The sequence below is a fragment of the Zootoca vivipara genome, chromosome 8 (genome assembly GCF_965207765.1).
Source record: "Zootoca vivipara chromosome 8, rZooViv2.hap1.1, whole genome shotgun sequence".
Taxonomy (NCBI): domain Eukaryota; kingdom Metazoa; phylum Chordata; class Lepidosauria; order Squamata; family Lacertidae; genus Zootoca; species Zootoca vivipara.
The window spans coordinates 80,814,428-80,839,257 of NC_142591.1; the positions used below are offsets into that span (position 1 = coordinate 80,814,428).

Below are 24,830 nucleotides of genomic sequence, written 5' to 3' on the forward strand. Positions count from 1 at the left end.
AATTCGCTTCCAGTTGATGGAGGCAGGAATTGCTTCCTCGAGCGTTACTGGTACTAATGACAGCAATTTGATACAATCCCGAGTCTTGATTCTTTCGTGCTCCACTGAACAATGAGCAGCACAAACTTGTTGGGACAGCATCAAAGGGCTCATCAAACACATCTTTCGCAGAATGAAGAAAAATTGTGCTCCTTCAGTAAGTCATATTTAAAACAGCAGTGAAACGGAATCAAACAAAACTGAATTTGTCATTCCCATGGTATTTTACTTTTGTGGGTGGGAGCAATCCAGACAAATTTCCCTGACGGTATGCATCAGACTGCCACAATAATTTCACTTTTTGGAAGTAAATGTCATTGAAGTGGTCCCCAACAAACAAGAATGGCAGCTGAAATTGATAGAATAAGTAGAAATGGCAAGTTTTAAGAGATCAGGAAGAGACTGGTTTTAAAGAAGATTGGAAAATATTTTCAGAATACCTAAAAATGTTAAAACGCAAATAGGATTTGAGTAAGAACAGTAGTGGGGTGAACTTTTTGTTTTTCCTGTGAGGTAAGGTGAAGGTGCAGAGTAACTATGATATGCAGCATAAATTGAAATTTTGAGGGAACCAGGGAGGGAGGGAGGGGGAGGGGAATCATAGGTGGAATGACTGACTGCTAAATTTGAAATGTTGTTGAATTGTTTATTTGTTTTTTTAAAAAAACAAAGGGTTCCCTGGGAGGGTGGGTTGTTAAACCACTCTGGGAATTGTAGCTCTGTGAGGGGGATGGGGTCTCTCAACGGCTCTTAGCACCCTTAACAAACTGCAGTTCTCGGGATTCTTTGGGGAAAGCCAAGACTATTTAAAGGAGGTATAATAGTGCAAGAAGATCAAACCTATCAATTCTGAAGGAAATCAGCCCTGAGTGCTCACTGGAAAGACAGATCCTGAAGCTGAGGCTCCAATACTTTGGCCACCTCATGAGAGGAGAAGACTCCCTAGAAAAGACCCTGATGTTGGGAAAGATTGAGGGCACTAGGAGAAGGGGACGACAGAGGGCGAGATGGTTGGACAGTGTTCTCAAAGCTATGAACATGAGTCTGACCAAACTGCGGGAGGCAGTGGAAGACAGGAGTGCCTGGCGTGCTATGGTCCATGGGGTCACGAAGAGTCGGACACGACTAAACGACTAAACAAATAATAGTGTTTTAAATGTATGGTGAAAATGTGATCTAATAGGTCTTGACGGTAGCTGATAGGCACGGCCTTTGATTCTGATCTCAAGATTCAGACAGGTTTCTATAAGTGTGAGCTTGTCCTGAACCATTTAGTTCTTTAAAAGTCATCACCAGGATTTTTAAACGGGCACGGAAATGAATAGGTAACCACACTGCTGTCCCAGCTAAGTCTATACACTTTGAGGTTTTGCAGAACTATTTTAGACTCAACTTCAGCTTTGTCAATTGCAGTATGGCTCTTTCAGTGCACCCTCTTGAGTTTCTGGCTCCAACCCTCAAGCCAGGTTGAACTCCCCTCATTTGAAGCCATTTCTCTCTCCTTTATTTTCTCACCTGTTTGTTCAACGATGGTCGCCAGCAATCGATGTGGGATCCTGGGTGGGACTTTCAGACTTGCGTGCACCAAGTAATACCTAGAGAGAGAGAGAGAGGTTTTTTGGAGGAAAAAAAGAAAACTATTAGACAAAACGAATCCAAGGCAGACCTTTTAACATCACAGTAATCCAAGTTTATGCACCAACTACCGGAGCTGAAGAAAGTGAAATTGACCAATTCTATGAAGACCTACAACACCTTCTAGAAATGACACCAAAGAAGGATGTTCTTCTCATTGCAGGGGATTGGAATGCTAAAGTAGGGAATCAAGAGATAAAAGGAACAACTGGCAAGTTTGGCCTTGGAGTTCAAAATGAAGCAGGGCACAGGCTAATAGAGTTCTGTCAAGAGAACAAGCTGGTCATCACAAACACTCTCTTCCAACAACACAAGAGACGACTCTACACATGGATATCACCAAATGGGCAGCATCGAAATCAGATTGATTATATTCTCTGCAGCCAAAGATGGAGAAGCTCTATACAATCAGCAAAAACAAGACCTGGAGCTGACTGTAACTCAGATCATCAGCTTCTTATAGCAAAATTCCAGCTTAAACTGAAGAAAGTAGGAAAAACCACTGGGCCAGTAAGATACAATCTGAATCAAATCCCTTATGAATACACAGTGGAAGTGAGGAACAGGTTTAAGGATTTAGATTTGGTGGACAGAGTGCCTGAAGAACTATGGATGGAGGCTCGTAACATTATACAGGAGGCAGCAACGAAAACCATCCCAAGGAAAAGGAAATGCAAGAAAGCAAAATGGCTGTCCAACGAGGCCTTACAAATAGCGGAGGAGAGGAGGCAAGCAAAATGCAAGGAAGATAGGGAAAGATACAGGAAACTGAATGCAGATTTCCAAAAAACAGCAAGAAGAGACAAGAGGGTCTTCTTAAATGAGCAATGCAAAGAAATAGAGGAAAACAATAGAATGGGGAAAACCAGAGATCTGTTCAAGAAAATTGGAGATATGAAAGGAACATTTCGTACAAAGATTACCATAATCAAGGACAAAAGTGGTAAGGACCTAACAGAAGCAGAAGACATCAAGAAGAGGTGGCAAGAATACACAGAGGAATTATACCAGAAAGACATGGAGGTTTCATACACCCCAGGTAGTGTGGTTGCTGACCTTGAGCCAGACATCTTGGAGAGTGAAGTCAAATGGGCCTTAGAAAGCACTGCTAATAACAAGGCCAGTGGAAGTGATGATATTCCAGCTGAACTATTTAAAATTTTAAAAGATGATGCTGTTAAGGTGCTACTCCCAATATGCCAGCAAGTTTGGAAAACTCAGCAATGGCCAGAGGATTGGAGAAGATCAGTCTACATCCCAATTCCAAAGAAGGGCAGTGCCAAAGAATGCTCCAACTACCGCACAATTGCGCTCATTTCACACGCTAGCAAGGTTATGCTTAAAATTCTACAAGGCAGGCTTAGGCAGTATGTGGACCGAGAACTCCCAGAAGTGCAAGCTGGATTTCGAAAGGGCAGAGGAACCAGAGACCAAATAGCAAACATGCGCTGGATTATGGAGAAAGCTAGAGAGTTCCAGAAAAACGTCTACTTCTGCTTCATTGACTATGCAAAAGCCTTTGACTGTGTCGACCACAGCAAACTATGGCAAGTTCTTAAAGAAATGGGAGTGCCTGATCACCTCATCTGTTTCCTGAGAAATCTCTATGTGGGACAAGAAGCTACAGTTAGAACTGGATATGGAACAACTGAGTGGTTCAAAATTGGGAAAGGAGTACGACAAGGTTGTATATTGTCTCCCTGCTTATTTAACTTATATGCAGAATTCATCATGCGAAAGGCTGGACTAGATGAATCCCAAGCCGGAATTAAGATTGCCGGAAGAAATATCAACAACCTCAGATATGCAGATGACACAACCTTGATGGCAGAAAGCGAGGAGGAATTAAAGAACCTTTTAATGAGGGTGAAAGAGGAGAGCGCAAAATATGGTCTGAAGCTCAACATCAAAAAAACCAAGATCATGGCCACTGGTCCCATCACCTCCTGGCAAATAGAAGGGGAAGAAATGGAGGCAGTGAGAGATTTTACCTTATTGGGCTCCTTGATCACTGCAGATGGTGACAGCAGTCACGAAATTAAAAGACGCCTGCTTCTTGGGAGAAAAGCAATGACAAACCTAGACAGCATATTAAAAAGCAGAGACATCACCTTGCCGACAAAGGTCCGTATAGTTAAAGCTATGGTTTTCCCAGTAGTGATGTATGGAAGTGAGAGTTGGACCATAAAGAAGGCTGATCGCCGAAGAATTGATGCTTTTGAATTATGGTGCTGGAGGAGACTCTTGAGAGTCCCATGGACTGCAAGAAGATCAAACCTATCCATTCTTAAGGAAATCAGCCCTGAGTGCTCCCTGGAAGGACAGATCGTGAAGCTGAGGCTCCAATACTTTGGCCACCTCATGAGAAGAGAAGAATCCTTGGAAAAGACCCTGATGTTGGGAAAGATTGAGGGCACTAGGAGAAGGGGACGTCAGAGGACGAGATGGTTGGACAGTGTTCTCGAAGCTACCAACATGAGTTTGACCAAACTGCGGGAGGCAGTGCAAGACAGGAGTGCCTGGCGTGCTATGGTCCATGGGGTCACGAAGAGTCGGACACGACTAAACGACTAAACAACAAAATTAGACAAAACAGCAGCCTTCCTTCGAAAGAGCAAATATTTTGCTTTCTTATTAATGTACAGTATTTACAGGTGAAACTCGGGAAATTAGAATATCGTCGAAAGGTGCATTTATTTCAGTAATTCAACTTGAAAGGTGAAACCAATATATGAGATAGATGCATGACATGCAAAGCAAGATATGTCAAGCCTTTATTTGTTGTAATTGTAATTATTTGTCGTTAGGCGGGTCAATTATAAATGGAATGTAATTAATGAAATGTAATAGTGATGATTATTTTTGTATTATTGTAACTATTTGTTTTATTATTGTGGGATTTCCAAAAGAAAGCACTTCTTAAAAATAAAAATAATAAGTTGCATTACTGAAATAAATGCACTTTTTGATGATATTCTAATTTTCCGAGTTTCACCTGTACTTACTGCTATACTGCCCAATATCCAAATTTTACAACAAAGGTGAAAACCATAAAGCAGAACAATAGCTAAAATCTATAATGCGTTATTTGTTTACTGTTGTACATTGGACTTGTTTTTAATATGGCCCACTCATCACCAAATGGTTTCAGGGTGGGTTGAAAAGTAAGTACACCGTAGAATTAAAACCATAAAACAAAACCACAAAAAACCTTTCTAGAATTACAGAACAGCAGAACAGGATAGCTGTGCATGCATGGAAATCCAGGTGAACAAATAATGTCCACTCAATCAACGGCCAGGGGAAAGAGGTGCCTCTGGACCAGTTGTCGAAAAGCATAAAGTGACGATGCAAAGCACAGCTCGTAGGGAATGAACATAGGTAAAAGGTAAAGGTAAAGGACCCCTGGATGGTTAAGTCCAGTCAAAGGTGACAATGGGGTTACGGCGCTCATCTCGCCTTCAGGCCAAGGGAGCTGATGTTTGTCCACAGAGAGCTTTCCAGGTCATGTGGCCAGCATTGACTAAACCACTTCTGGAACAACAGAACACCGTGATGGAAACCAGAGCACATGGAAACGCTGTTTACCTTCCTGCAGGAGTGGTACCTATTTATCTACTTGCACTGGTGTCCTTTCAAACTGCTAGGTTGGCAGGAGCTGGGACAGAGCAAGGGGAGCTCAACCCGTCGCAGGGATTTGAACTGCCAACCTTCTGATCGGCAAGCCCAAGGAGTAAGGACACTGGCCCATCTAGTGCAATGTCACCTACACTGGCTGGCAGTGGCTCTCCCAGCAGGGAACCTCCCCAGCCCTACCTAGAGATGCTGGGCTTTGAACCTGGAACTTCTGCATGCAAAGCAAGTGTTCTCCTACTGAGTTGGGATCCTTCCCTAATATCCAAGGGAAGAGTTTGAATAGGATTAACAAAAAATTTCTCTGGAGTGCTTTTACACAGCCATCATGCTTCTTGGTAATACAGCTGCTGCTGCTTCTAAGCAGCAAGGCTAAGACCGTAATAATATGAAAGAGAACATTTCTGTGAAATAGAATAGACTACATCGTCTGCTCACATTGTCAAGTCAACTATACGTGTTTCATCCAGGAATTTAAAGGTCAGTGAGGATGGCACAACTATTCCGCTCCCAATGATTTCCAATCTTTTTTTTTTTCCATTCCAGGAGGTCAGAAGTCTTCGCTTTATATGGTAGAGGTGTACACACAGAATATCAATACCAGTATCACTGGGTTTATTCACAGCCCTAACAGATTTCTCCAGTACAAACAAGGGATTCATGTTACTGAAAAGATGCAAACAGCAAAGTTCTCTCATGCTTTTGATGACTGTGGAGAACGGGGGTGACTTATATTGCTGGACTCCCATCAGGTCCAGCCCATAGGACCAGTGGTGGAGTATGATGGAAAATGCACTCCAGCATACCTTACACAGGAACCACATTGGCTACCTTTGATGTATCAGAAGGCATTCCATTCTGGTTGGTTAGAAGCCACAGTGCCAACATTCCCTTTTATGCCCAATGTTTAAAGGTACAGCTTTGCATCCAGCAGCCCTGTCAATCCTCTTATTAAAGGGGCTCTTATCTTGATTCTTCCAGTTCATCCATATGAGTCTCTCGGCTACCATTAGAGCGTGTGGAATCCATTTTCATTGTCCCGCTGTTAACTTCCATACAATAGGAATATAGTTCTAAAGAATGTTCCCATCCTATCTTACAGGGTTGCTGAAACGATAAAATAAATACTATATGCCAAGCTCCTCGAGCACTTCAGGAACTCAGCAACCTCCTCATAGTCATTTTGGGGGATCTCACACCCAGAGATCTGTTCCACGTTAAGATCAGACAGCGAATAGGCAAATGGAAGCCAAGCAGCTGGCAGACATCTAAGCAGCTGGCCCACATAGTATTTACTGAATGAAGAGCTAGGACACTCTGAGATGCTGTCATATCTGTGGCTCCCAGTGTTAAATAGTCTGGCATCAGAAAGAGAAAAGCAAAAGCAGCACTTTGCTTTGACACAGAAGAATTTATCATCCAGCGGGACGCCTTGAGAAACACAGTTGTGATCACAGTGTGTCATCACCCGGACAGATTGCTACTCTACTACTGTGACAGCAAGCGTTGCCACTTGCCAGTGACAGATTACTCCAGTGCAGATCTGTGATTCCCAAGTGTACAGGAGAGCAGCTTGCTCAGAGAGGGGCCAAGTGTCAGGGTGATGGGGTACCACGTTTGGAGCTGAGGATACACGCAGATTTTTTTGTGCATTCATTTGTATCACAATGCATACCTCCTTCCTTGTAATGCATAGGTGGTACTCAAGTCAACTAACGACGATTAAAAGCAACCATAAAATGCCACATAATTCTCAAAAACAAACAAAATACAATTTTAAAAAATACAGACAAGTGCATATGGTGATCAGATGGTGTTAATTGAAAATAGGTGTGGGAAATTATTTTTATTTATTATTTGGACTGAGGGCCACATTCTATTCTGGGTAACCTTTTGAGGGCCCCGTGCCACTGATGGGGGCTAGCAGAGATAAATATGGGCAGAACAACAAATGCAATTTTTAGTTAAATGTCAGGGTGAGCGCCATCAGTAAACTACACTGTGCAACTAGGAGCTTAACCCTTTATTAGAGCTTAACCAAGATTTGCACAGATATGGTAGTGTGTCACGCCTGGTGAGCATAGCAGCTCATCCCTGACTGTCTTGCCCAATGGCTCAGTTGCCGAGACTGAAAGTACCCACCTCCCCATGGATTCCCTCCTGTCCAGTGCCCCCCCCCAAGGCATGAATCCTACGTTTAAATGTGATGAAGTCCCATTTAAACTTAAGACCTAGGCCAAATGGCACTCCTAAGCCCTCCCTCTTGTTTGCCCTGGTCAATGTTGGGCTGTTGCCCATTGAGATTGGTAGGGTGGGAGGCCAACAGTAGGTGGCGCCAGAGTCAATGGCAGCCAAGCTAATTCTAGTTTTGCCCCTCCTCTCTCCTACTGAGTTCTTAAAAGGCAACTCTTGGGATTGAAGTGGAGGAAGAAGCTGCCAGGCAGTGATCCCCTGGACTAGTACAAGCAAGAAGGCAGGAAGGTGAGAACTGGCTGGTGGCAGACTAAGGACACCATTTGCCCTAATGACTAGAGAATGCCACTGGCCCTGGCAAATCCAAGCCAGAGTTTGGTACTCTTTGAATAAATGAATGGAATCTTGCGACTCTCAACACACTGGATTTTATTTTCTTTGCAACATTTTAAGTTTGTGGCACAATCTTTGGCCAAATACCCATTTTTACTACAGCAATGATACGTAGTGTGTGCTTCAGAAGCTGCTCTGGGCCTTAGGCGCCTAGCACAGGGCTCCATCCTGCAGCATCAGCCTGTGCCTTCTGGAAAATGCTTTGGGGAATAAAGTGCACAATCCACCAGCTTAACCTCTAAGCCCCTGCCTGGTCTAAATAAGCTTTAAAATAGGAGGCTAAGCTTCTAAAAATTGGATGTGGGTAAACCACAGATTGGATCGTCTCATATACTGTACATGGTTATTTTTAGCTTCGAGATCAAATGGTAGTTTGCTTTTAGGAGCATGCACTCCCAGGCATCAGGGGAGAAGAGGAAGAAAAATGAAAGCCCGAACCCTTTTATACCCCACAGTTCTCTGACAACCACATGAACAGGCTTTCTTGAAAGTGCCTTTCATGCTCACCTCAGGAGCTGGTGCCCTTCTTGGCACAACGCAGTAGCGAGATTTGCCTTTTATTTGCTCCTGCGTTTGGCATTTTTACAGTAACCTGCCCTTTGCTTCCCCTTTGGGATGCTGGACAAAGAGAGAAGAGGCGGATTTGTTTTTTTTTAAAAAAAAAATTAAATACAGTATATTCGGAGACTGAATGGAAACATAATAGGAAAGATTCAATTCCAGCTCAGCAGGGATGTAAAACAAAGAAGAAAGGGCATTGTCACCAGGGAACGGACAAGAGCCAGACATGAATGCCTTGGTCGCAGGGGATGGGGTGAGCAGGGATACAGGCTCCTTTTGTTTTCTCCAAACAAAGCTTTCCTGTGTTCACAAATATCTTCAGGGTCAGCCCTAATAATAGGCAAACGGAGGTGGCTGCCTCGGGTGGCAGATACAGAGGGATGGGAAGAGGCAGCCAGATGCCTCTGAATGCCAGCCGCTGGGAAATCCCAAATGAGGAGAGTGCCATCGCGCTCAGGTCTCGTTGGCCTCTGGGCTCCGTTGGGAAGAAGGGCTGGGTAGGAATTTAATAAATCTGGTTGGTCCCTCTGAGAACAGGATGCTGGACTAAATGGGTCTTTGGCCTGATCCAGTAGTGCTCTCATTAAGTTCTTATGGTGTTGAACTGTATGAACTGACCTGGACCCTGAGACCATCATTTGATGACCTTCTTCATGTGCTCTTTCCACGAGAGGCCCAGAAGGCAGCAATGCGAGGAAAAGTCTTTTCCGCAGGGGCTCCTTGTCAGTGGAATGCTCTCCTTGAGGAGGCTCAGCTAGTGCGTTCATTACCAAACTTTTGGCGCCAGGCAAAAACGTTCTCTATAACCAGGCCTTGAACTGATTAAATAGTCTACGTCCTTTTAAATGTGTTTGTGGAAGGGGGGGGGGGGTTATTGGTTCGTTTTTGTTTGATTGTATATTTTGTCTTCTCAGTTTGTGTTTTTATGTTGTGGGCCACCCTGTGATCTTTGGATGGAGGGCAGTATATAAATTTAATAAATAACAATAAATAACTCTCAAACGAGTTAGAAGCTCAGAGCAGAAGACTCAGTTAGTTTTGGGGAATATAGGGGATTCTGTTCTCAACATAAGAATTCAGCAATATTGGTGAGATCTAGAGCTCCGTTATATTTCTCATTAAAAGCCCAATTGCTGTTTGAAATCTACTTTAGGGGATTGTTGGAATTCACCCAAGTTTACCTGTTGTTCTGACCAGAATGCTGGCAATTGTGCAAGCCTAGGCTATTTTTTTCCCCTTGCACGCAAGCAGAGTAAACACTTCAAAAGTACATTTAGTGCTGACAAGAAATTCCAGACTGACAGCCGAGAGTGACGACGTCTATTGCCCCATGTGATAGATGACTCTCCGAGAGAGGCGTTCCAACATTCCTTTGCCAACATGACTCAGTTGTGATTTACATAAAGCCTTTCTGTGATGGATGAAATAGTATCCAGAAGAGGGCAACCAAAATGGTCAAAGGCCTGGAAATGATGCCTTATGAGGAACGGCTTAGGGAGCTGGGTATGCTTAGCCTGGAGAAGAGAAGGTTAAGGGGTGATATGATAGCCATGTTCAAATATATAAAAGGATGTCATATGGAGGAGGGAGAAAGGTTGTTTTCTGCTGCTCCAGAGAAGCGGACATGGAGCAATGGATTCAAACTACAAGAAAGAAGATTCCACCTAAACATTAGGAAGAACTTCCTGACAGTAAGAGCTGTTCGGCAGTGGAATTTGCTGCCAAGGAGTGTGGTGGAGTCTCCTTCTTTGGAGGTCTTTAAGCAGAGGCTTGACAGGCATATGTCAAGAATGCTTTGATGGTGATTCCTGCTTGGCAGGGGGTTGGACTGGATGGCCCTTGTGGTCTCTTCCAACTCTATGATTCTATGGATGAAGGGAATTGGCCCTCCATGAGGTTTGCTTCAATAATTTTGCTCCTACCCTGTTTCTCATAAAATAAGACGTACCTATAAAATAAGCCATGGCAGGATTTTCATGCGTTGACAAAATATAAGATATACCCCCAAAATAAGCCGTAGTGGTGGGAGCAGGTCTGGATGGCGCCATGGAAGAGGAAGATGCCTGTCAGTGCCCGGAACCAGATCCTGCTGCCCCTCCAAAACACCCAGCAGCGTGCGCCACGTGGAGCCCCGACCGAGCGGGACCCGGCAAGAGCCACAGCACGCGCCGAGCCGAGCCCCAACCCGGTGGGACCCGGCAAGAGGTGCAGCGCACGCCGTGTGGAGCCCCGAGCCAGCGGGACCCAGCAGCGCACCCCGCTGAAGCGCTGACAAAGCACCCAGCAGCGCCACGCGGAGCTCCCCGAGCCAGCAGGACCCAGCAGTGCTCTGTAGCACTTTGAATCCCCCTCCTGCTGTGGCTCGGGGAGCTCTGTGCAGCGCTGCTGGGCACTTTGTTGGTGCTTCAGCTGGGTCCCGTTGGTTCGGGGCTCCACGCAGCAGGAGGAGGATGCCTGCCGGGTTGGCGCCCAGCAGCGGAGCACCCCAAGCCTCCAGGAGCTGGCAGGAGGAGGAGGAGGCCTGCCGGGTCAGCGCCCGGCAGTGCCACGCGCCCCGAGCCAGTGGGACCCAGCAGCAGCAACGCCGGCTGCGGCAGGAGGAGGCAGGCGCCCAGAACCATACGGTACCATACTTACCGGTAATTTAAAAAAAATAAGACACCCCCCGAAAATAAGCCATAGGCTTATTTTCTTGAGTAAAATAAATATAAGACTTATTTTAGGAGAAACATGGTATTCCAAACTGCAAAGCAAACTTCAATGAATGCTCCCTGCACTGGAATGCCCCAAGATGGGTTCTAAATTAGTCCTTGTGGTGCACAGAATAGGGATGGGGGGAGAATGTGATTCATTTTACTTTTAAAGGTGAACTTACCTAATTCACACTTCATGAAACAACAAGCAAATTGAAAAACAAGCCATCCTTCAAAACTGGCATGTGTCTGGATATTGCAATGCAGTTCCCCAGCTAAAAATGCACATACTAAGGTACAGTGTGGATATATATGCAAATATCAGTGAAAATATCACAAAAAAATGATTTTATTAGGAAAACTCTGGGCTTCCTGTTTCCGGCAGTGAGAAATGGCTGACTTCCACACGAATGGACCTCAGCCGTGCTGGTAATTCAGGGTTGATATGGGGGTAATTAGCCCTGGCAGACTCCCCAGGGCAGACCGTCCAAGATTGCCAGCTTGCATCAAGGTGCAAGCGGCAGGACACTGGGTCCCAGAGCACAATATGGCTGGCACTCTCCAAAGTCACTCTCATAGCCGGAAATATCTGTTTGATAAAATAATTAGATTTGGACAATAAACAGACATAGTCTGGACCGAAGAAGACTGAGAAAAAAACCTGCAGGACTGCACAGTCCCTGGTGTTTAAGCTCAGACTTCAAAGAGATTCTCATCATGGTGTTGGGATTACAGAGGTGATTGGTATATTCTTTTTTTCCTTCTCAATACCTGCAATTGTTTTTCTATGCCAAGCCTCATTAAGAAACCTTTTTTTAAAAAAAAAAGTACAGCTGGATTTCTATTTATAATTAAGTATTCAATTGTGCAGCTCTACTTAGACTTCAGAAACTTGATAAAGATAAAGTAAGAAAAAAATGGTGCTTGTTAATATGACGCAGCACGGAAAAATGAGAATTCCTCCCGTTTTCGTGGGAAGTGGAAAATACTTGCTAGCTGATTTTACAATGACGAGACAATAATTTGGGATAACATACAGTGTATCTGTTTGCAGAATTTATTCATTATGAGTGAGAGAGAAGGCATGTAGCAACCCTCCTTCTAGGACCTGGGGGGGGGTTGTGTGGTCTCCGGGAAAGCTGATTGATCGCCAAATGACTTATATCTGTGGAATACAGTTCATTTACATTGCAATATTGCAACAATTTAACGACGGGAAATCAGTAACAACTTAACAACGTGGAAGTTACTGTGTCATTAAATTTCAAATGATAGACTTGGACAACAGCCCAGATTGGAATAATTTAACAACTTGGGAGTTGCTGCGTCATTAAACTTCAAACAATAGACTTGGAGAACAGCCTGGATTGGAAGATTGGAATGAAGTCAGGAAAAGCTGCGCTGGCAAATAGACAGTTGTATATATATATATATATATATATATATATATATATATATATATATATATATATACACACACACACACACACACACACACACACACACACACACACAAATAAAGCTGTACTCGATGGATGAAAAGATATATGATTTCTGACATGATTGAGAATCGCATATCCAGGGACGGAGAACTTTAAAGCGTTAAGATAGGAATGTGGAAACTATGAGAACAATAAGAAGAAGACAAGAATAAAGATACAGTATTGGATATATACTTCAAGAGGTCCAGACTATGGGAAGCCCAGAAAATTTAATAATTAATAATTTGGATTGTAATTTGATTTTTTATTTTAGTTTATTGTTTTTAATTGGATTATGATTATGATTTGATGGATACGTTAATTGGCTGTTTTTATTGGGGGTTTTTTTAAAAAAGGAAAATTGTATTGCAAAAAAATTGTATGATCGTCAAAATTGTGTATAAGAATGTGGATACTAGAAGAAATTTGCAGACAGAAATGCTGACAGATTCTCATGAGAACTTTCTTTATTAATTGCAAACTAATGTGGAGAACTCAACTTAAGACTGGAAAAATGAGGAAATGAGAGAAACCAAAACTGAAAGATTTGCCCATCCCAGCATGGAACAACACCCTTCTTGATGTCAATGCTCAGATGCACTTCCAAAAATCAATTTACCTTTTTTCAAAAGCAGCATAAATTGAAAACAAGACAAGGAGAGATGCTGTAAAGGAGAATTCTGATTGAATGAAACAGGTGAATACCATATAATGCGGCAAACAGCGTCGTTGAGACTGTGTCTCCAGAGACTTTGGTTCTCCCAAGTTGCCAGATTATAGTATCTTTTAGCAATTATTATATAATTGATCCTCTGGAGGGAAGAGCAGAGGATTCCTTGCATTCACGGTGAACTGGTAATAGTTAGATTCTGCTGCACTGTGAAGCAGCAAACGGGAATCTGTCACCCACCAGATGTTGCTGGATTCCAACTCCCATCATCCTTAAGTGCAGATGTTAAGAAGGCATCATTCCCCATTCCACTCTGTAGTCATCACATGGAGCACCGCTTCCGTTCCACTGCAATTCCACCCCCAAAGTAAGTTATTTATCTCCCTGTCTGCTGCTGTGAAATTAAGTGACGTAAATTACACTATCATTATGTTATCCCACCCCATTGATTTAATGGCAAATGAAACACACCACATTTTTTTGGGGGGGGATTATCAATTAAATATTCCTCTTGTCTTTGTCCATGGAGGGATACTGGAGTGGCTTGCCAGTTCCTGCTCCAGGTGGATCATGTTTAGTCAAAACTCTCCACTATGACCTGTCCATCTTGGGTGGCCCTGCACGGCATAGCTCATAGCTTCTCTGAGTTATTCAAGACCTTTCGCCATGAAGAGAAGACTCCCTGGAAAAGACCCTGATGTTGGGAAAGATGGAGGGCACAAGGAAAAGGGGACGACAGAGGACAAGATGGTTGGACAGTGTTCTCGAAGCTACAAACATGAGTCTGACCAAACTGTGGGAGGCAGTGGAAGACAGGAGTGCCTGGTGTGCTCCGGTCCATGGGGTCACGAAGAGTCGGACACGACTAAACGACTCAACAACAACAACAACAACAACAACAGCAACAACAATTACATATCATTTTCAGACTGAAAGAATCAGCAGTGATTATTAGTCATATCTGCTGCATTGATTGCTGTTGCAGTAGGGAGATGACTTTTTTTTCTCAAAAATTATTTCCTGTAGCACAAATGGATGAACGTTTGCCTATTAATGACTAAAATGAGGTATATTCCATTGAAATATTAAAAAAAGGTTACGCACAAACTGTTTTTAATTTTTTTGTATGCCGTTTTACCATTTCATAAAATTGTATTAACAATTCTATATATATTTCATATCAAATTTGGACACAACACCAAATTCCACAATGGGGTGTGTTCTTAGCAACATAGGGTATACAAATGTCACACCTGCTCAAGGTAAAAAACCACTTTTGGGACCTCAAAACTCAGCCAGCAGACCCTGCCGGGCATGCTGGGAAAAGAACCTACAGGAGAGGTAGCAAAACATCGTCCTCTAGTGGTGTCTATACTGTTACTGCAGCTAAAAAAACCTTCATTGTGTGTTTGATGACCCTGTATAATGTTGTATATATGTGACTCTAAGGCTTGGGTTCAATTTTATATCTGCTTACAGTGACTTCAAAAATGGTCAAAAAACTGATAAATAAAATTTTTAAAATCATTTTGTCCGTGAGGTTTTTTTAAATCAAATCTCTTTGAAAGTAAGATTTTATCTAATCTTTAATGAAAGCTCATCAAATTATGATACAGGGAAATGAGGTTGTAAAAAAGTCATCACCCTACTGTTGCAGACATCAATTTTTTGCTTCCATTTCTGTTTCTCTGACATTCCTAGTCGCAGCCACCATGACCAATGGTGAGGGATGATGTCAGGAGTCAATCAAGAGTATCTGGAGGACCACAACTTCCCTAACCATCCTCTACAGAGTAGATAAGCTTTCTTATACAATGTTGACATTATTAGTGCAAGATGCATGATCTCTGTCTGCTATCTCAAATTGCGTCGTCCCCCCCTTAATCCTGCTCAGTTGTTATTCTTGGTTGGGGGTGGGGCTGTGCTTGGCTTGGCGGCTCATCAAGAGTTGTACACCATTTCATAGCAACTCCTTTTGAGGTAAAGAAACCATGCATCATATCATGGAAATATTTTTTGCTGACTAGTAAAATGCTCAGAGGATGATAATCTCATGGGTATACATTTCCTGTCCCCAACGTTATAGCTATTGTTCTTGTTGCCTGACAGCAACTATCTCCTGCTATGGTTACATTTCCAATTCTATTAGAAGCCAACATCCTGCTTTTTTGTGGACATCATCATAAAATACATTATGCACAGAGAGATGATTATGCTACAGTATAACACACGATTCATTTTTGCAAGCTTTCGCTATCAGAGGTAGGGGCTGGGGGTGGAATGCAATTGCTCTGCCAAGGAATAAAGACATATATCTTGCCCGCAGATTAATGGATATATATTGAACACCAAAATTGGATTTAGACTGATGAAAGGATTGACTTCATTTAATCACCTAGTGCCTTAGCAGCGAGCTCTTTAAGTAATTAAGGTGCTTTGTTTCCCTCTCTGAAGTGTTACACATTTCAACTCCAGAACAAAAAGCCATTAAAAAAGACACAAACACACACACACAAAAAAACCTTCAGTGTCAAGGATCTCTTTGAATTTTTTTACTAGTATGATCTTTTTCTCCCTTGTTTCAGCATTTCTTCCATATTTGAGCCAAACAGGCACCTTCAAATCCACTACGGGGGAAAGCCATAAGCATATTGCCTTGCATTCGGAATATCCAAGACTCAATCCTGCATTGCTTCAAATTTACAAGATCCTCTTTAGGGTTCAGGAGAGCCTGGACTGGGACATCGGAATGCCTCTGTAGACAACCAAAGTCCAAAACAACCTTTCTCAATCTGTTGCTTTCCAGTTGTTTTGGACTACATTTCCTATTGTCCATGGCCAATTGTCCGAGCTCTCTTTGGCTGATGGCAGTTGTAGTCTGAAAGATCTGGAGAGCATGGGTTGGCTAGATCAAGGATGGAGAGCCTCGGGCTTTTGGGCCAAATTTAAACCTCTTTATCTGGCCTGCTGGACTCTTCTCATGCCACACAGAATCTCTTTGAGTATTTTTTATTCTGGCAATGGCTTTCGCTAGCCTGGATGAAGGATAGGGAAGGGTGTGAATCTGTATAGAAACTATTCTACCATGCAAAGGTAAGATTTGGATTAGTTGTTCCACCAGCTGCTGAAAGGAAGGTGTCCCTCAAGCTGGAAAAGTTCCCCCAGGCCTGGGCTTGACAGACCAATGATCTAACATGATATAATGCAGTTTCCTTGGTTCGTAAATGCAATGGCAATTCTCTCAGGCCTTTGTGTTTTCTGCATTCTATGGATAGTTTATATGGTCACTCTCCTAGGGCTCTGGAGGACCCAGTTCTGTTCCTGCTTGTGGTCTTCTAATGGGCATCTTATCAGCTGCTATGAGATCAGGATTCTGGACTAGATGGGCCATTTGCCTGATCCAGCCAGCTCATCTTATATTATTATGCTCCGAAGTACAATATTCAAAACAAATTTAAATCAGTTCTATGATTCTATGGTGGCTGGAACCCCATACTCATTCTCTCCGTTGCCTCTGCTTTACTCCCCCCCCCAGTCCATAATAAGCTGTGTCTGCTACCTCTTTTTATGTTTACAAATATACACACCAAATTTGTCAGTAATTTTGAGTGGCATAAGAACAAGTTGGAGGGAATGAAGACCTGGCATAAGCAGGCAAATCAATTAATTGATCTCTGCTGAATCTGGATAACTCTGTTTCCAAGTTTATTAAAGAATGTCAGAAACTTTAAACTAATTTTGGTAGAGACTCAGCTGTCTCCACTGATTAAATCATAGGTGACGGGGTGAATTTCAATGAGGAGAAGAAACCTTCAAATGTGCATTTCTTTCAAAAATTGCATTATATATGCTTGACCTTTGTTGTTGTTGTTTAGTCGTTTAGTCGTGTCCGACTCTTCGTGACCCCATGGACCATAGCACGCCAGGCACTCCTGTCTTGCACTGCCTCCCGCAGTTTGGTCAAACTCATGTTCGTAGCTTCGAGAACACTGTCCAACCATCTTGTCCTCTGTCGTCCCCTTCTCCTTGTGCCCTCAATCTTTCCCAACATCAGGGTCTTTTCCAAGGATTCTTCTCTTCTCATGAGGTGGCCAAAGTATTGGAGCCTCAGCTTCACAATCTGTCCTTCCAGTGAGCACTCAGGGCTGATTTCCTTAAGAATGGATAGGTTTGATCTTCTAGCAGTCCATGGGACTCTCAAGAGTCTCCTCCAGCACCATAATTCAAAAGCATCAATTCTTCAGCGATCAGCCTTCTTTATGGTCCAGCTCTCACTTCCATACGTCACTACTGGGAAAACCATAGCTTTAACTATACGGACCTTTGTCGGCAAGGTGATGTCTCTGCTTTTTAAGATGCTGTCTAGGTTTGTCATTGCTTTTCTCCCAAGAAGCAGGCGTCTTTTAATTTCGTGACTGCTGTCACCATCTGCAGTGATCAAGGAGCCCAAGAAAGTAAAATCTCTCACTGCCTCCATTTCTTCCCCTTCTATTTGCCAGGAGGTGATGGGACCAGTGGCCATGATCTTGGTTTTTTTGATGTTGAGCTTCAGACCATATTTTGCGCTCTCCTCTTTCACCCTCATTAAAAGGTTCTTTAATTCCTCCTCGCTTTCTGCCATCAAGGTTGTGTCATCTGCATATCTGAGGTTGTTGATATTTCTTCCGGCAATCTTAATTCCGGCTTGGGATTCATCTAGTCCAGCCTTTCGCATGATGAATTCTGCATATAAGTTAAATAAGCAGGGAGACAATATACAACCTTGTCGTACTCCTTTCCCAATTTTGAACCAATCAGTTGTTCCATATCCAGTTCTAACTGTAGCTTCTTGTCCCACATAGAGATTTCTCAGGAGACAGATGAGGTGATCAGGCACTCCCATTTCTTTAAGAACTTGCCATAGTTTGCTGTGGTCGACACAGTCAAAGGCTTTTGCATAGTCAATGAAGCAGAAGTAGACGTTTTTCTGGAACTCTCTAGCTTTCTCCATAATCCAGCGCATGTTTGCTATTTGGTCTCTGGTTCCTCTGCCCTTTCGAAATCCAGCTTGCACTTCTGGGAGTTCTCGGTCCACATACTGCCTAAGCCTGCCTTGTAGAATTTTGAGCATAACCTTCCTAGCGTGTGAAATGAGCGCAATTGTGCGGTAGTTGGAGCATTCTTTGGCACTGCCCTTCTTTGGAATTGGGATGTAGACTGATCTTCTCCAATCCTCTGGCCATTGCTGAGTTTTCCAAACTTGCTGGCATATTGGGTGTAGCACCTTAACAGCATCATCTTTTAAAATTTTAAATAGTTCAGCTGGAATATGCCTTGTTATTAGCAGTGCTTTCTAAGGCCCATTTGACTTCACTCTCCAAGATGTCTGGCTCAAGGTCAGCAACCACACTACCTGCTTGACCTTTAGGCCTCAGTATATCTCCATATATATATGGAGATATACTGAGGCTATATATATATATATATATATATATATATATATATATATATATATATACACACTCTCTCTCTCTCTCTCTCTCTCTCTCTCTATCTCTATCTCTATCTCTATCTCTCTCTATCTTCTTTTAAAAAAGACAATATATTTTGAACACGCCACTCCAAATTTCCCAGTGTCTGCTTTTGATTGTTGTAAACACTGATTGAGTATGCAAATCATTTCATGCATTCCCCCCCCCCACCCTGAATGTCCTCCAAACAGGACAGGGTCGTAAACAAGGGGTGATTGCTATTTCAACTTTTGAAATATCATATTGCAGTAATTGCTTTAGGCTGCAATGCTATATACACTAGGGATGAGCTTAAATCTGTCAATTTTAGTTTTTTCCAGTTTCTCATTTTTTCCAGTCTTAAATTCAGTTCTCCACATTTCCACCTCAGTTCGTGATTTCATTTCATTTAACAAATCCTCATGAACATTCAGAAGCATTTTCCTAATACTGTATTCACATATCCAGTGCTTTTTTCTGGGGAGGGGGCAGGGGTACACATACCCCTAAACATTTTGTGAATCTACGTTTAGCCTCATTGAGGGGCAGTATTTCAATATGAGTAGGAAAATGAGAGTACCCCTAAACATTTTCTTTAGGAAAAAAAAGCACTGCACATATCTATTTGCATATAATTGTTTCTGATAGGCACATTTTTGCAAAACAATTTCCTATAATAGAATGCATTTTGTGTGTTATTTTCACTATTATATGCATTTAAAGGCATGCTTTACTCCAGTATATGCATTTGTCTACAGTTACTTTAGCATCACAAAATCCAGACAAGTTTCCTAGGAAGAGGATTCCACAGGTGAGGTGCCACTGCTGAAAAGGTCCACTCATCATGCTGTGCCTTCCAGATGTTCTGGACTACAATTCCCATCATCATCAGCCAGGATGGTCATTGGTCAGAGATGATGGGAGTTGTAGTCCAAAATATCTGGAGGACACCAGGCTGGCAAGGATGATTTAATTCAACTTTTCCCATGGTCAGCCAGAAGTCCACAACTCAGGCATGAGCATGGTGCCCATGGCTTGTTTCTCTGAAGCAACTGGTAAGAAGAGGGACTTTCCCTCATAATGTGGACATCTGATTCACTTCAAAGCACCTGCAACCCTCTGATGCACAAATACATTTACAGAAATCTATTGACTCACCCTCTCTGGAAGAGATCCACATTATGGAATTTGTGCAGCTCCACAGAAAAGTCGACAGTTCCCTGGACCTCCGACATGATGTTTTCAGGTCATCACCTAAAGAGCAGGTGAGAAAGGGAGAAGTTGGTTGAGATGGAGATGCAGAAGCTTATCGAAAACCTATATGGTCCCAGGGGTGATTGTGCTGGTGTTAGATCTGGAAGCCTCTAAACCATTGTTTCCCAAACTTGGGTCTCCAGCTGTTGCTGGACATTGCCTGGTTGTGAGTTGTGAAGGCCCCTCCCTGCAAGGCCCTTTCCACCTGGACTAGGGGGCAGGGCCAGACTTATCCAGCCCTACTGAAGAGGCTCCAGGTGAGACCTGAGGGACATCACTATGCCTGCCAACAAACTCTTACCGGTAACTATTGGATTTTTTTTGCCCCATCTTTTTGTGCCTGCCAAACAGCCGTGTCATGCTTGTGATAATATCTTATTCTCTTGTTAATTGTGCTGTTTTAAATGTGCATTTTATATTTGACTTCACTTTCCAATGGTTTTTTTTAAAAAAAATGTTTAGGGTTTTTTGTTAACTTTGCTTGTGTTAAATATGTATTCTGTAGTTGACCTCCTTAGTAATGTTTTATTTTGAAATCTTTAAGATAATATTTTAGCTTTCTGTTAATTATGTTGCTTTGACTGTATACTCTATATTTGACTTTCTTCAGATTGTTTAATTGATGTTTAATATACAGTGGACGCTCGGGTTGCGAACGTGATTCCGTGCAGGAGGCATCTTCGCAACCCACAGCGTTCGCAACCTGCAGTGCCGTGTCTGCGCATGTGGGGGTAGCAATTCGGCACTTCTGCACATGTGCATAGCGCAATCTAGCGGTTCTGTGCATGCACGAGCACCAAAACCCGGAAGTAACCCGTTCCAGTACTTCCGGGTTCAGCACGGTGCGCAACCCGAAAACGCACAACCTGAAGTGTTTGTAACCTAAGGTATGACTGTACTGTGAACCGCTTTGAGATTTTTCTTAAGAATATAAAGCAGTACAGTGGTACCTCGGTTTATGAACACAATTGGTTCCGGAAGTCTGTTCATAAACTGAAGCGAACTTTCCCATTGAAAGTAATGGAAAGTGGATTAATCTGTTCCAGACGGTCCGCGGGGTACTTAAACTGAAGTGTTCATAAACTGAAGCAAACTTTCCCATTGAAAATAATGGAAAGTGGATTAATCCGTTCCAGATGGGTCCGTGGAGTACTTAAACTGAAGCGTTCATAAACTGAAGCATGGGTGTAATTGGTTCCAGAAGTCTGTTCATAAACTGAAGCGTTCATAAACTGAAGCGAACTTTCCCATTGAAAGTAATGGAAAATGAATTAATCCGTTCCAGATGGGTCCATGGTGTTCATAAACCGAAAATTCATAAACCGAGGTGTTCATAAACCGAGGTTCCACTGTATAGTAATTAAATTATTATTATTATTAATAATAATAATAATAATAATAATAATAATAATAACTCTCACCATCCCTAGCTAGCAGGACCAGTGGTCAGGGATTATAGTCCAAGAACATCTGGAGCCCAAGTTTGGGAAACACTGCTCTAAACTATAAGTTAGACTTGCTTGCCTGACGATGGCAGGGAAACTATATCTCATCCAGCATACGATTTGCTGACAGCAGCCAGACAGCACCTCTGGGAGCTCATCAGCAGAACTTGAAGGTATCCTATGTCTCTTGTTGCTCATCCCAGGCCCTCAAACTTCAAACATTTGATTAGCAGAAAAACCACACATCGGCATAGCATCGGTTGCTGGTGCCCGGGGCAGGCACGTCCACACTGGGGCAGGAGGTGCGTGGAGGGCACAGGGGGCACCAGCCCAGCTCTCACTGTGGAAGCAACCCCACCCCCACTGGAGCAAAGTGGGGATGTGCTGAGCCACCTGTTTGCTTGTGCATGGGGGGGCCCAGCCAGTTGACATGGCCCTTGGTGAGCAGAAAGGAGCACTGGGCCAGGCCATGCTGGGGGTGCCAGGATCAGGGGCCCCTCAAAAATTGTGTGTCCAGGGCCACAGTCCCCCTGGCACCCTCCACGCTGTGCCCTGCACACATCCACCCTTCCTGGGTCCATCCCGGCCCTTTTTCTATTTTCTATGCATGAAATCCTCTACCAGAATGGTTACTCTTGCCTCTCTTCCTTCAAGTCCCTCCTTAAGGCCCCCCTTTCCCAGTGTAGCTTTGAGGTGGGGAACCTTAGGCCTTCGGGCCAAATGTGGTCCTGCAGGGCTCTCCACCTGGTCCTTAAGACTCTCTCCCAAACCACTCTCTCGCTCCTCAGGCCAAACCCCTGGCTTAGTTTCACATCCCTCCTTAAGTGATTTTGCCTGTCTGAAGATGTGTCCTTGAGCTCTGATGGTGCTTCTTGCTTGGATGGATGGAAGATAAAGCCATCAATGCAGACATAAGTTTTCATTCGCCAAAGCCAATACATTCTGTCTAAAAATGGGCTTTACAGCCCAGAAAAGCCTGCTGAAGATGGATCAGATCACCTGTACAAGCAATACTGAATGTGCCCCCTTCACATATTGTGCAGCTTTGCGTTTCATGTATTTAAAGGTGGGCATGGGGTGAGCAAAGGGAAAGCTCACTGGGCTTGTCCAGAGGTTCAGCTGAGTGGTAATCTGATCAACCTAAGATGTAATTTAACATGGTGAATCTGTGACTCACCTGGTGTGGCCTTGTGACCACCTGTGGGTCTGACTTATGCTTGAAGACCCATGCTTTAAAATCATAGCTGCCAAGTCTCCTGTATTCCCCAGGAAACCCCCGTTTTCCCAGCCGTTTCCCACTGGCAGCCCGGATTAACCCCCCTCCCGTAAATCCCCTGGATTCTTACCAGCCCGGGGGGGGGGACCCTTCTGCGCATGTCTGGAGTCTCTGGACATGCACAAAAGCGATTTCTGGCACTGCGGCCATTTTGGAACTGGGCAGAGCATGCGTAGAAGCGACTTCTGGTGCTGCTCTGCCCAGTTCCAAAATGGCCGCAGCGCAACTTCCGGCCGCAGCACGACTTCCGATCCCGGATTTTTCAATCTGGGAGTTGGCACCTGTGCTTTAAAATGCCAATAGAATCATAGAATTGTAGAGTTGGAAGAAGGTACCCCAAGAATCATTTAGTCCAACCCTCTGCCATGCAAGAACCACAGCTCAAGAATCCCTGAACTTTGTCTGAAAGCCTCTAATGATAAGTATTAAACTCCTGAAAACTTCACCGAAAGGGTAAATGCCCTGTGTGTGGTTTGGCCCAGTCACCAAGCATTAGTGAGATCAAATGATGGTATGTACTGTTCAAGCCTTGCAAATCCCACCAACACATGACAAGAACCAGAGAAGAAATCGAGAAATACACAATATTGTTTGCATTAAGAACACCAGATACACTACAAGCGACAAAGAACAAACCTGTTTACCAACCTGACTGCTGATCAATCTTCCCAGTCTTATTCTTCAGCAAAAAAACAAACAAACCAACAACAACCAGCCTCACTATTTTGGTTACACTTGCCTGCTTCTGTTACCAAATCCTTTACCAAATAATCCTCACCATCGGGGCAACGCAGCAAAACAAAACACCCCACGGAAAGAGACCATGGCTCAAAAACAGGAGAGCGAGAAAAAGGATATGCTGTGTTGCTTAGAAAATACGCAGGGCTTCGTAATATATTTGGCAGGCACTGTGTTACATTAGGTTTCCAGCTACGAAGCTGGGGTTTGTTTGCCGGTGGGGGAAAATAATAATAGAACCTTTAGAAAGAAAGAAGAAAAGCCGTCCCCCTCTCCGTTATGCTTATGAAATATTGTCCCACAGAACAGAATATTTCTCACTCTTTCTCCCTCTCTCTCCCGCTAGCACAAAAATCAATGAAGTCAGATTCGGAGAGGACCAAAATAATGATATGCTGCTTCAGAAATAAAGGGCAAGTGTGAGTCATGAGCAAAGACATGCTCGCTTACAATAAAGTGTTTGAAAAAGTGAGCTGAGCAGAGAGATAAGGCATGTTATTTATTTATTTCATTCACACACGCGCAGTTCTCAAGCATGAACTTCCACAGCCCAGCAGCTTGGGCTCCTCCCTTTCTGGAAGTTATTTGTGGCTCATGGGTAAAGGTAAAGGGACCCCTGACAATAAGGTCCAGTCACAAACGACTCTGGGGTTGCGGTGCTCATCTCGCTTTAAAGGCCGAGGAAGCCAACGTTTGTCCGCTTCCGCAGACAGTTTTCCCGGGTCATGTGGCCAGCATGACTAAGCCGCTTCTCGCGAAACCAGAGCAGCACACGGAAACACTGTTTACCTTCCCGCCGGAGCGGTACCTATTTACTTGCACTGCGTGCTTTTGAACTGCTAGGTTGGCAGGAGCTGGGACCGAACAATGGGAGCTCACCACTATCGAGTGGATTCGAACCACCAACCTTTTGATCGGCAGCATAGCTGCCAAGTTATCCCTTTTTAAAGGGATTTTCCCTTATGCTGAATAGGCTTCCTCGCGAGAAAAGGGAAAACTTGGCAGCTATGATCGGCAGTCCCTTTACCTTTAAGGAAAAGCAAGACATTCCAGGATCAATTCAGAAACTGGGACAGCTTCTGTAAGTCCGGGACTGTCCCTGGGAAATGGGGACATGTGGAGGGTCTGGTATCTGCACCCAATGAAGTCCCTGTATTCTGCATAATAGTCGAGCTGGTCCAGACCTGCAGCTCCATGGGAGAGGAAAGGTGGAGCATTAAAGTGTGCAATAAATCCAATAAACAGACATTACATGTTGCCTTTTGCAAGCTAACTGGCCGCTGATTTGGGTCTCACCCTGCCTAGACCAGAATCCAATTTTCCTTGAAAG

At 43.6% G+C, this 24,830-nt stretch overlaps 1 protein-coding gene across 2 annotated transcripts in view; it reads right to left on the minus strand.

The window, feature by feature from the left end:
• FAM135B (family with sequence similarity 135 member B) overlaps positions 1–24,830 on the minus strand; it is a 114,431-nt gene that overhangs the window by 82,881 nt on the left and 6,720 nt on the right. The window contains exons 1-3 of one of the 2 annotated variants that reach the window (XM_088675998.1): positions 23,411–23,605; positions 19,946–20,041; positions 1,555–1,634 (exon numbers count right to left, since the gene is read on the minus strand). In XM_088675998.1, the coding sequence (XP_088532124.1) occupies positions 1,555–1,634; positions 19,946–20,022 (157 nt within the window). In that variant the 5' untranslated portion in view covers positions 20,023–20,041; positions 23,411–23,605. Of the gene's footprint in view, positions 1–1,554; positions 1,635–19,945; positions 20,042–23,410; positions 23,606–24,830 lie in introns of those variants that run through there. The other variant, XM_035125308.3, reaches the window with a different exon arrangement.